Source organism: Phodopus roborovskii, unplaced genomic scaffold (genome assembly GCF_943737965.1).
Source record: "Phodopus roborovskii unplaced genomic scaffold, PHOROB, whole genome shotgun sequence".
NCBI lineage: Eukaryota > Metazoa > Chordata > Mammalia > Rodentia > Cricetidae > Phodopus > Phodopus roborovskii.
Window position 1 is genome coordinate 5,545,408 of NW_026126433.1, and position 12,994 is coordinate 5,558,401.

The 12,994-nt window shown below is 42.0% G+C and overlaps 1 protein-coding gene across 3 annotated transcripts in view; it reads right to left on the reverse strand.

Moving 5' to 3' along the window:
- The window catches only part of Usp13 (ubiquitin specific peptidase 13), a 102,292-nt gene that overhangs the window by 35,106 nt on the left and 54,192 nt on the right, over positions 1 to 12,994 (reverse strand). For all 3 annotated transcript variants that reach the window (XM_051185834.1, XM_051185833.1, XM_051185832.1), the window contains 4 exons: positions 8,687 to 8,781; positions 6,707 to 6,894; positions 2,780 to 2,851; positions 2,357 to 2,450 (listed from right to left, as the gene is read on the reverse strand). In XM_051185834.1, the coding sequence (XP_051041791.1) occupies positions 2,357 to 2,450; positions 2,780 to 2,851; positions 6,707 to 6,894; positions 8,687 to 8,781 (449 nt within the window). The remainder of the gene's footprint in view (positions 1 to 2,356; positions 2,451 to 2,779; positions 2,852 to 6,706; positions 6,895 to 8,686; positions 8,782 to 12,994) is intronic.

The following is a 12,994-nucleotide window of genomic DNA, read 5'->3' on the forward strand; positions in this document are numbered from 1 at the left end:
AATAAATAAACAAGTAAAATAAATAAATACCAAGAACGAATTCTTAAGGATATGGTTGAGCCCAAATTGGGCTTAAAAGTTAAAAGTGCTTGGTGTTCTTCCCATGTTCAGTTCCCAGCACCCATATTGGGTCATTCACAACCACCTAATTCCAGCTCCAGGCAATCCAAAGCCCTCTTCTGGCCTCCACTGTCATCTCTCCATCTGCACACATCTCTCTCTCTCTCTCTCTCTCTCTCTCTCTCTCTCTCTCTCTCTCTCTCTCTCTCTGTGTGTGTGTGTGTGTGTGTGTGTGTCTGTCTGTCTGTCTGTCTCTGTCTCTCTCTCACACATACACAAATCTTCTTTTAAAGAAATTAAAATACTGGGTATGATCGTTGTTCTCTGTCAATGTGACACAAACTTAGACATATTTAAGAAGAATAAAACACAGTTGAGAAAATGCCTCTATAAGAATGGCCCATAGGCAAGCCTGTAGACCAGGCATTTTCTCAATTAGTGATTAATAATGGAAGGACCAAGCCCATTTTGGGTGGTGCCACCCCTGGGCAGGTGGTCCTGGGCTGTATAAAAAAGCAGGCTGACAGACCGCCTGAAACAGAGTACCAGGTGATCCTACATTCAAAACAGCTGGACAAAGCAGCCTTACAGACTACAGCCAGGATTTCTGCATCTTCTTAGAATCCCCCATGACAGTGTCCCTTACCAGCAGGAAGTAGTTTGGAAAGAATGACGCCCAAATTCCCAAATATTGTCTAAAAATGTTTGTTTTCATTTAAGTGGACTTGGATAGATAGATAGATAGATAGATAGATAGATAGATAGATAGATAGATAGCAGGCTGAGAAGCCAGTAAGCATTGTTCCTCCATGGTCTCTGCATCAGCTCCTGCCTCCAGATTCCTGCTCTGTTTAATTCCACCAGCAGCTGGCTGCATATGACCAAGTATGAACTCACTTTCCACTCCTGCTCTTAAATTACCTTATCAGTGAAGGATAGCTGATCTAACTGGGGAGCACAAAGGTCAAACACTTGATACCCAGCATGGACCAGGTCTGAGCACTGTGGTGTACAGGTGAACATGGGGTTCCCTGAAGAGACAGCGGGTGGAGGATCAGGTCTGAGTTTCACTCAGGACACTTGTGGCCATCAGCATGAGGCATGCTGAATCTGTCTACACAGACTATGCACTGCCAGGGCACCATTCGAAAGAAGTGCAGTGCAAGCAATGCCTTCTGGGGCTATTTAACAGTGAAGCCTGGGAGGAGATAGCAGCCCAGTGTGCACACGGAGATCCATCAAGCCTGTCTTTCACTTAGTCTACCTATTAGCAGCAAGCAGCCAACTGACTTTCCCTAGCTGAGCATGCTGGGAAACCATTCAATAACTTCCCACCAGCAAGCACTTAACAGAAACTCTTAATCCTAGGCTCTTAGGAGAGGGTGAGAAACCCATGTGCTGTGGTTTAACAAAAGAGAACTTGTAGTAAGCATTTCGGGAGCTGAAGCAGGAAGAGCAAGGGTTCAAGGCCAACCTTGGAATCTGTTGTAGAACTTTCTCCCAGCTGAAATGTTCTCTCAAGAGATCATACACTCAGGAACTCAGGAAATTCAGTCAACTTAGGAAGCTCAGGAAACTTACCAGACTCAGGAAGCTCAGGAAACTTACAAGACCCTCCCTAAGGTGCTATAAGCAATGAACAATTCAGAGGAATTCAATAGAGCTGTTTGCAAATAGGACAGAGCTATAGGCGTGCTGCCTTCTGAGCTGTTTCCCATCCTGGGATGGTCTGCCTTTGAGGAAGCCACACTCCTGTCAGTCATCCCTCATCCATGTTCCTCCAAGTACTCCCCAAGGAACTCCTTGGTTCCCCAAACCAGACTTAGGTAAACTGTTACTGTGGTCCTACCTCCAATGAATACATGCTACTCCTATCTCTGAAGAAAAAGTTATACAATGCTGGCCTACACAGGGAGACTCCTTCTAGAAGGAAGAAAGGGCATCAGGGAGGGAGTGGGGAGGAAGGAGGGAGACAAGGGGCCCTAGCAAGAACATCTGAAGCTTTAGACAAACACTGAGAGGCCCAGACTGGCTATGGGAGAGGGTAGTTTTTATGCTTCATGCCCCCAATCCAAGCTCTGCTTTAGGAAAATCATGAGTGAGAGCACAGATCACCACATGTGAGCTGATGCTTCTCCTTACTGTTGTTTTTAAGAACATGGGAACAAAGCACCCACTCACGGCTACCTTGACAGCTCACTGGATTTGCAGCACCCTTTTGCCAACACAGGATCCCCACATTGCTGACCAAAGCCCCACCCATCTGTGTGTCCCCATGGCTCACAGGGTCACATACCTTGTGCTCCTCCTTCATCACCTGCTCAATGAGCTCAGATTTCACCGGAGGCTTCGAGTACTGGCCAGAGAGGAGGCCGTGCCCCAACTTAGTCCTAGCCAGGAGAGAGACAAACAATAAAGAGGCCACTGCTGTTTCCCACAGAGATGTGAAGGTCACCCATGAGTCCTTGTAGCGGGCTGCTCTCTATCCGGATTCCTCACAAACAGCTTGGTTTTTGCCTCTGCTTGATTCTGACTCCACTCTCAAAGTTTCCTCAGTACTTTATAACTTTATTAATCTCTTCTTACAAAGGTAACACACACCCATTCTAGAACACTTAAAAATACAGAAAATAAAGAAGAAAAAGGAATTGCCTTCAACTCAGCAGTAAGGAATGTGAACACCCCACCAGAAACTCAAAGCACAGTGTTGGGCACTTACATCTGTGTGTTGAAGTCCTGTGTGGGATCTAACGGCGAGTAGTCAAATATCCTTGGGAGGTTTCCTACATACCTAAGAGACAACAGGACAGTCACCACAGAAGCAGGACAATAGAAACAAGCTGTCACTCTACTGACACCTTGCAGAGCAAAGGCTTTTCTGAATCCCTCCCTCCACAGCATACTCATGAGCCATCCCCAAATCCATCGGCCGGTTTCACCCTCCCCAGAGACACACCCTTCAGATGCGCCCATCTCCTCACTTGAGAAACAAGCCTAAGATTTAGAATTCTCCCAACAGTCTCCCATGCCGTTCAGACACATCAGAAACCATGTCAACATAACCACAGCCTCAAAAAACAAATGGTATCCAGCAAAAGGGAAGGGTTGAGGCAAAAGGGTTGCAAGTTCAAGGCCAACCTACTTGTGCTACACAGTAAGACCCTGTCCTGAAAAAAAAAAAAAAACAGGTAAGGTGGCTGACAGCCTTCTTCAGCCAGCGTGAAAATCAGACCCCAAACTCTACGCCTGCCTCAGCTATGGGTTTCCCTCTCTGCCCTTCCTTTGCTGAATCTTTTATTATTTTTGTTTTTTCCTATGAATTTTGCTCTATTATTTTATTGGAAGTTCCCATCCTCTGTAATGGACCATTAAAACCTAACATCAACAATAACCTGATTGTGGAATTTTGCCAGAAAGCTTATACCCTTACGCCTTTTCACAAAGATGTTCCTCCCCAAGCCTGCCCACGCTTGTTGGTTAGAAATCTCTACTTCTCCTTGTTGAAGTCACAGCCAAGTTCTTCACCATGTTTCCCATCGCCCATTTTAGCAGGTATTTATACAACATTTTCCTTTACTGTTATGAGTTGGGCCAGTAATTTCAAAATGAAGGTAACAACAATGACAATTACCCTAACTACCTTTCTTGAGGTAAAGCACTCTTGAGAAAAGACTTCTGCGAGGCTGAGAAATTCTTCACTATATCCCCATGACCCAGGGGTTGATATTGTTATTATCCCATGAGAGATAAGAAATTAGGTGCAACTTTACTAGGTAGCATTTAAGTCACCCAGGAGTAGGTAATGGAGCCCAGAATGTGTACATACAAACACACACACACACACACACACACACACACACACAGAGAGAGAGAGAGAGAGAGAGAGAGAGAGAGAGAGAGAGAGAGAGAGAGAGAGAGAGAGACAAGCCTGGCTCCAAAGCTGAGTTCTTAAACTCTGCAGGCTGTCACTAATTGGCCACTCTCTCTCTCTCCCTAAAGACTACAATCCTGACAATGCAGTACTAGCCTTAACCTTGACATCCAATATTAATATGTAGTCACTCACCCACTTCCATAGTTCATTTCCTAGTCATCCTCTCTGCTTTTTGTTTTTGTTTTGTTCTAAATTGGAGAGAGGGTATTTATCACTCTATAGACTAGGCTGTCGGCTGTCCTCTGTCCTCATGAAGTCTACCCTTGCCTACTTTTCTGATCTCATTTTGTAAGCTCTCTCCCACATCCATGATGCTCTGGCCATTTACTGAGCTCACCCCTGCTTCAAAACCAAGCCATCTGCTATTTCTTTCCCAGATGCTTGATAACTCTTCCTCGGATCTGTTGAAAGCTCCTTCCCAGACTGGGCAAAAGGAAAAATGGCAGCTCACCCTTCCAGCTTCCCACTGACTGCTTAGCTTCTTAACCTCCATCACTAGCTGGAATTATACAGTTTACTTACATTCTTTGTTATTATCTGTGTGAAGACACAGATAATTATCTGTTATTATCTATGTAAAATGCAATCTGTGTGAAGACAGAGACTCTAGGCAGCACCTATAGTTAAAGAATAGTTTCTGGCATGGGAAAGCATTGGTACACATCTACTAAATGAATGGACTTATGTCATCTATAAACTTAAGGTCCCAGGAAAAAAGAAAAGCTGTGCCTGTGTTAAACACTCTACAAGAAAATGACTGAACTTAAAGATTATGGGGAATTAAGATGGAGCAGATCAGAGCAAAATAATCTTAGGCTAATTTTAGTCCCTTTGAAAGTCATTCATTGCCCACTCATGTAATAATTTAACCTAATGTACTATAACTCTTAAGGCCTTTAAAATGTATTCTTAGCAAACTACTAGTTTCCACAAATCCAATGCTAAAAATGTCATCAGACAGTATCTTTAACTCTGACAGAGATTGGATTCTCCCACTTTGCTATGACCTATCTACCTGTGGTTCTCAACAATGAATCTGGTAAATACCCCCATTATGACCTCCTTTGTTCTGTAACAGAAAAAAAAATTCTCATGAGACCAATCCACAGTGAGCATGTCTCTTAGGGCAACCTAAATATGTGTTGATTGCACATGTCACTCACATTTGATTCAAGCAAAAGCTATCTCTATTCCTTTTGAGATAAGAGCTATGTTTACACATTGAAATATCACAACACCAACTTCAAACAGGAAATGCACTGCCACACCTTGATGCCTGTCCCCAAAGGACACATGTTCTTAAAGGTTGGGTTCCCAGCCTGTGGCATTACTGGGAAGTGGTAGCACCTTTAAGAGGTGGGTCCTGGTGAGAAGAGGTTAGTCACTGGGGAAGTCCCTTCAGGAGACAGTAGGACCTCACCACACCACACAAAGCACCCACAAAATGAATGAATATCCTCCACCACACATTAGTACCACCATGTACCATGCCATTAAAGACCCAAAGCAGTGGGCCACTATTTCCCTCCCTCCCACTCATCTGTCATTTGTGCATGTATCCCCTCTAACCACCTTCTTCCTTCCCCCTTCAGGGGATAGAACACCTTCATAACTATGTTCTTATGCTCATCTACTGAATCTTTGTGTGTTCCTTGGGCCAGATACAAAGCCCCTGAATTTACTCCTGAAGCTCATACACACACACCAAACACATACATAACATAGCTCATTCTTTACTGGAAAGTGGAAAAGAACTTGTGGGAAATTGACAATATTTTCAAAGCCAGAAAACAGCAATGAATGGTTAAGTACTCAAATTCTGAGAGGAGAGGGGAGGTTATCCGACCTGATATACACTCAGTGAAGCACTATGTAACCGCTAGGACTTCAGCTCCATGTGGGAAAATACCGCCTTGTGCTGCTCCCAGCATGTTATTTGCTAGTAAGTCTATTCCGACACAACTGTCCTCTTCAGTACTTAACCCACCACAGAAACCTACCAACTCCAGAATCCTGAGCTGCAACCCAATGCATAAAATGCCCACAAACACAGCAATTATGTGGGGAGGCACTGGGAAAAGAGGCTACCTTGTGCCTGCAGAATTAGGAAGCACCCTAAATTGGTCTGCCTGAAGAACCAAATTTTCCAACCCAGATAGATGATAACTATCATAAAAACAATCAAATGAACATATGAAATGCCACATATAAGATGTGGTGATATCAAATAACTACAATAGTCTCTAGATGCTTAATCAACTTCTACCCTTTCCTTACTACGGACCCACACCTAGCAGCCCAGGGCACCATCTGGGAAACACACTCCCAGTAACAAAAAAATAATAACCTAAAACCCTCCACAAAATTCACCTCTGTAGAACAGATACTGACCACACAGGCACTAGCCCTCTACTGGCCCATCAACAGAAAGGATCAAGCAGGTGTCCTATGAAGAAGGATGGCTGATATATTCTTGGCACAGAGTGTATGGTCTAAGAGCCATGATGACTGACTGTGAAATGTCCCTCAATCTCCAAGCACTCTTCATCTCACCTTATCCTGTAATATTAGATGACTACTCTCATGGGCCCTCAGGATGAGAAGCCACACTCCCACCATGATGCAATAGTAATGGGTTTCCCCATCACACAGAATGGACTAGTCCAGAGAGATTGGCAGCACAATGGTCCATGAGCAGTGGGGCACACTTACGCTCTCTGGAACTCTGGGATGCTGAAGATGGCCTGCATGACAGAACTGAGGTAGCAACTGTTGCCCAGGTTCTTCAGGCCTGTGTACCCTGGTCCATACATTGGCTTTAGCTTAGTCCCCGACTCTTGGATCACTTCCCACTCACTGACTCTTGGCTTGATGTCATTGTCCCGGAGCCCATTCTCTGTCTGAGATATCATTAAAGAGAGAGAAAAGAAAAGGGCTTTAAATGGGACTCACAATCAAAATTTTTGCCCATGAATTAATTCTAATGTAATGGCTATTTCTGCCATTTTCCTCTAATTACATGGGAAAATGAATAATTGTTTAAAAGTATTAAGAGACAATAGTGATTACATAAAAATGTAAATGTACTTAACGTCACAAAACCATATACTTTAAATTAGCTGAAAAGACATATATATATATATATATATATATATATATATATACATATATATATACATACATACATACACACACACACAACAATTTTTTAAAACATTAAAAGGTTTTGGGTTTTGTATTTTTGTTTTGTTTTGTTTTTCAGGAAAAAGAAAGAGCAAGAAGGAAAGAGACAGGAGGCATAGAAAAACAAGAAGTGAACACATGAAGGATGCAGCTCAAGCACTTGCAGAGCATGAACGAAGTCCTGGGTCCCATTCCCAGCACTGCTGTGCAATATTATTTTAAGATGTGTTACATTCATTTATGCTATGTTACATTTATTTAATGGTGCAAAATGGCTGCATTCTTTTATGTTGCATTTGTTTACCTCTGTGAAGCTGTATTAGTTTGTCTGTCTAAAACATCTGATTGGTCTAATAAAGAGCTGAAAGGCCAACAGCAAGGCAGGAGCAAGGATAGATGGGGCTGGCAGGGAGAGAAGAAATAGGAGAAGAAATCTGGGGAGGGAGAATGGAGGAACAATAATAGGGGCCTGCCAGACAGGGGATAAGAAGTAAAGAAAAGATACACAGAAATAGAGAAGATATAAAAGCCACAAGCAAAAGGCAGACAGAATAATTTAAGTTAAGACAAGCTGGCTAGCAACAAGCCAAGATAAGGCTGAGCACTCATAGGAAAGAACGAGATTCCATGTGTGTATTTATTTGGGAGCTGGGTGGCAGGCCCCCCAAAAGAGCCAAAAAAAGAGTAAATAAAATAACCAACTACACAGCACCACATAGCCTAGATGTGGTGCACACTTGTAATCCCCAAAACCATGAGGTGAGACAGGAAGATCCTAAGTTCATGGTCATTTTCAGCTACAAAGAGAGAGGCCAGCCTAGGTAACATGAGACTATCACAGAAAGCTAAAAGCAAACAAACAAAACCTAGGTAGCAAGACAAAGGAACAATACAGGACCTGCAGTAAACAAAAAGGCAAGAAAGGGAGAGAGGATGGTGAAATGGACCCACTGAGGCTTTGGAGTACCTGAGAGAGGAAGGAAATGAAAGGATGCAACAGACAGAGTACTGGCCTGGGAGGGAGAGAATACAGCCTCACACTGAAATACGCCTCACAGGCTAAACTACTCCATCACCGAGTTGAATGACATCAAGATGAAGTAAGCAACAAAGCAAAGTTTCATTATTCCACCCACTACCCAACAGCCCTCATTGCCTTTTATAAATTAACTGAAGTAATGTAGAGTACATATTATTTTAAAAGTCATCATCCTGTACTTTCTCCCTCTAGTGTAGAAAAAAAAAGAGGGATTTATGCACCTACCTATCAAAGTAGACAAAATTTTTGCAAGTAAACCCATAATAAACCAAAACTTGCTAGCAAGATTCTAAGTTGGTAACCCAAATAAAATATAATCAACTAAATTCAACAAACTAATGCAACAATTAAAGCAAAATCTACCAAGTAAAGATGCACATTAGTAGAATTATATATTTACTAAGCTAAAGACCCCACCCACTCACCCATTACCGACACAGCGTAGAATCATAGACAAAAGATTTCCTCACCCCGTTGGTATGAAGCATGTCGATCCCGAAGTGTGCTAAGTGTTTGGCCAAGTGAGGATCCAAAACAGGTCCCTCTTCTTGAAAAGAATAAACATCTGGAGGGGAAGAGAAAACAGTGCTAAGGTCTGTCCGTGATAACCATGCAACACTATGTGCTGACTAAGCCTACAGAGGGGCTGGGTGTACCAAAGAGCAGACCATAAAAAACAGACATAATAAATACACATATTTTATAAACACACAATTCTTCAGAAAGCTCAAAAACTTAAGAAAAAAAATAAGTTTTCTAAAGTGAGACTGCAGACCCATGCACCTTCCCAAGATGCACTCACCCATCAGCCCATGTCAGAACTGAGGAGCAGGCATGCTCACTCTATGACTCACATCAAAACTGAGGTGGGCAACATCCATTACCCATGACACTACTAAGAAAGCAGGGATGTGCTCACTCATAGCTTGTGCTCCAGGACTGGAGAGATACGCTCATTCTGAGGCCCACACTGGACACATGCTTACCCAAAGGCCCCACACCTGTACTGAGGAGGCAAGTGACTGAAGTCTCAAATGCTATTCCCCTGTGGCACCCTGCTGCTGGAGGGAAGTGTCTGGTCTCGGGATATTAATATCCACAGGATAGCATGATGTTTTAGGTAAAGCCCTATCAAATGTACAGAGTCTGAACCAGGAGTCTGGGGCTCCTTGGAATTGAAGGCTCTGGGTCCCACCCCAGGCTTACCCAATCAAAACTCTATCACTGTTACCAATAAGACCCCAAAGACACAAAGTTTCAGAAGCTCTATAGAGCCCTATCTATCCTGAGAGAGCAATACAAGGAGGGAGAACGCCCACTTCCTGTGTCTCATGGAGAGCCCAATAAAGGCTAAATGATTTGTGCTCATATCTCACATGTGGCCCAGAACTGAAGTGTCTCATTCCTGTCCCATCTCCTGCCTTTAATGAGTAAAGCCCTGTTGGCCAATAGGAGAGCAAGATAGGCAGGACTAGGAGACAAGGAGGATTCAGGGATAGGTAATAGGAGATTCAACGTGTGGGACGGAGAGAGTAGAACTCCAGACCCTCTCTCCGATAAGTCCACATGGAAATACTTAATAGAAATGGGTTAATATTCGAGACAGAGGTAGCCAATAAGAAACACTAGTATCAGGCCAACAGCTTTATATCTAATATAGCATCTCTGTGTGTTATTTGGGGATGTTGCAACTCTCGGACCAGACTGGCAGGAAAACATACTCGTAACAAAATGGTGCCACAACATGGACTGGACAACTTTCACTTAAAACTTGACAAAAGTTTAAAAGGGGGTTTTAGAAACAAAAGAACAAAGATAAGCAAGGCTTCTTGGTAGCAGCATTTTTCACAGTTGAGCTTTGTTTTGCTAGAGACAAGCAGAGATTTGCATGACTCCTTTAAGGGAGATATCCTGACTCATCATACATGGAAAAAACCACATGGCTTCTAAGAAGCACTGCTAACAATTCAATGGTGTGAATGAGCAGCTGGTTAAAAAAAATAGAAAGAGAGTAGCTGGGGCATTGATGGCACATGCCCTTAATTCCAGCACTTAGGAGGCAGAGGGAAACAGATCTCTGATTTTAAAGCAAACCTGGTGTAGGAAATAAATTCCAGGGCAGCCAAAGTTGCACAGAGTAACCCTGTCTCAATAAATAAAAATAAATAAAAATAAAAGAAATAGATTATAAAAAAGCCATGAGAAGATGGAAAGCACACAAAGAGTCTGGATACTGTATGTTATGGTGTTGGCTTTAAATTACTCAATTACTAAGAAAAAAAATTGCTACAATACACTTGATTATCAATGCTGCTAAATTAATCCAATTTATATATTTTTAAAAATGCTTTGACTTCCGAATATAAGTCCAAGGACAAATTACTGGGAAAATAAAAAGCTGTGGATTCCTTCCAGGCTAACATGGTTTGATCAAGCAAGACACCCTGAAGCAGTGTCCCAGGTGATCCAACATTCAAAACAGCCTGGATAAGGCAGCCTTACAGACCACTACAGCCAGGATTTCTGTGTCTTCTTAGGATCCCCATGACAGCACCCTTACCAGCAGGAAGCAGTTTAGAAAGAAAGATGCCCAAACTCCCAAAAATTGTCTATAAATGTTTGTTTTCATTTATATGGGGTTGGTTATAAATGGTTAATGGCCACAACCAATCTCTTTAAAGGGAAAAAGGGGATTATGGTATAGATATAAATACTTTGTTTTGGAATGGATTTTCATTTATTGATACAATTTAAGGACAATTTTGTGATATGTATATTTCTCCTCTTGTTTAGGTATTGTGTTTATATAGCTCATTTAAAAATGTAATGTATAATTAAGTACAGAGTATAGATAGTTACCTATAATAGTCAAAACTTATAGTTAAGATGAGTTGGGTTTTCTAGATATACAGAGATGTATTTGAGATGAATAGACATCCTTCAAATCATTCAAAGACCTTCAGAATACAGCATTTAAAATGGTTTAGGGTTTTTCTTAACAGTGAGACATAACTGCTCCTGGCAACACCACCTGTGTCAGAAAGGAAGATGGGCATCGAAGAAACGTGTTATGGACTTTATTTCCAATATGGCAAGACTAGCCATTTGGACAAGATTTTATATTGTATAAACTGAGCATGCAGGACCCACAGAAAAGTGACTGCTGATACAAGATGGACATTGCTACAGGGTCCCTGCTTCATGGAAGAGTCTTCCAGACATTCTATGGGACACAGAGAAAAGTGACTGACAAACTGCCAATACAGGAGGACAGTTTAAAGTTTCTTGCTTTGCTGAGGAGTCTGCCAGGCACACTATGGCCTATAGGCTAAAGATGAAACATTACAGAAGAACTTTGGATGACTGACCAGGTAGTGATTTGTCTCTGTCATTTCTAGAGTTTATATATTATCCTTCTGTCATCTTTGATGGAATTGAAGACAGATAATTATGGTTATAGTTTTCCTTAGTTAGGATTAAAGATAAGTTACATATAGGACTTTAGAGTCACAAAGATAGATGAAATATTTTCTTTAAATCTTGCTAAATGTTAATAGACTAAATATTGTTAACTGTGGTTCTTATTTTATAACTATTTTTGTTATATATTTTGCTATGTTAAGGTTAAAACCCTTCTTTTTTAGACAGAAAAGAGGAGATGATGGGAGATGTCATTCTGTAAATATGTTTCTCTTATTGGTTAATAAATAAAGCCCTATTGGCCAATAGGAGAGCAAGACAGACAGGACTAGGAGACAAGAAGATTTGGGGATAGGTAGTAGGAGATTCAATGTGTAGAACGGAGAGAGCAGAACTCTCTCTGGTAAGATAAGTCCACATGGAAATACTTAGATTAATAGAAATGGGTTAATATTTAAGACAGACTAGTAACAGGCCAACAGCTTTATATCTAATATAGTGTCTCTGTGTGTTATTTGGGGATGGCACAGCTCTGGGACCAGACTGGTGGGAAAACATGCCAGAATGGGAAGATGACAGTCCTAAGGTACTTCTATTCTACTCTCTTCAACTGGTGAGACAGAATTTTGAGTGTTTAAGTCACAGCTCTATTAGAAAACAATGAAACTTCTAGAATCACCCACCAGCCTGCAATGACAATGCCCCAGATCCTGAAATAACTGAAGATCACCCTGCCTCTAATGGTTTTCTCACATTAAGAAAATACCATTCCCACATCAGGTAGCTAAATGTCCAAAGATAGCACATGACTTGGTCAAATATGATAGCCATTTCTTATGCCAATAACAAAACAATTCAGGGAGTTCAGCACCAGAGACTGAAAACGATTTTGGTCTGTGGCAATGATGAAGAATTGTACAAGGGACATACAATGTGCTCAGATGTGAATGCTGCCTCCTGGGTTTCCACTGGAAACTCATGTTATGTTCCAGTGCAGCTCAGCAAAATTGCCTTGGAACTATCAAGAACTATCAAAGCATAGGAGTATTGCTGATCAGGATGCTTCCACACACCTTGCTGTGGCCCAAAACCTGAGTGGAAGCCACAGTGATTAAGCCCAGGGAGAGGTTCCTGGGACAGTCCAGACAGTGTTCCATATTATCAGAACTGGATTCAATGATAAGGTAAGCCAAAGAACCAGAGGGTTCAATCCACACAAGAGGAAAAGGAGAAGGTTAGAGCAGGAATGCCCCATGCATGTGCAAAGTGTGTTATAAAATAAGTTCAAAAGACAGAGAAGGAGCAGGCTAGTAGCACAAATGAACACTGGGACCAAGTGAAGCAAGAAAGGAATCTGC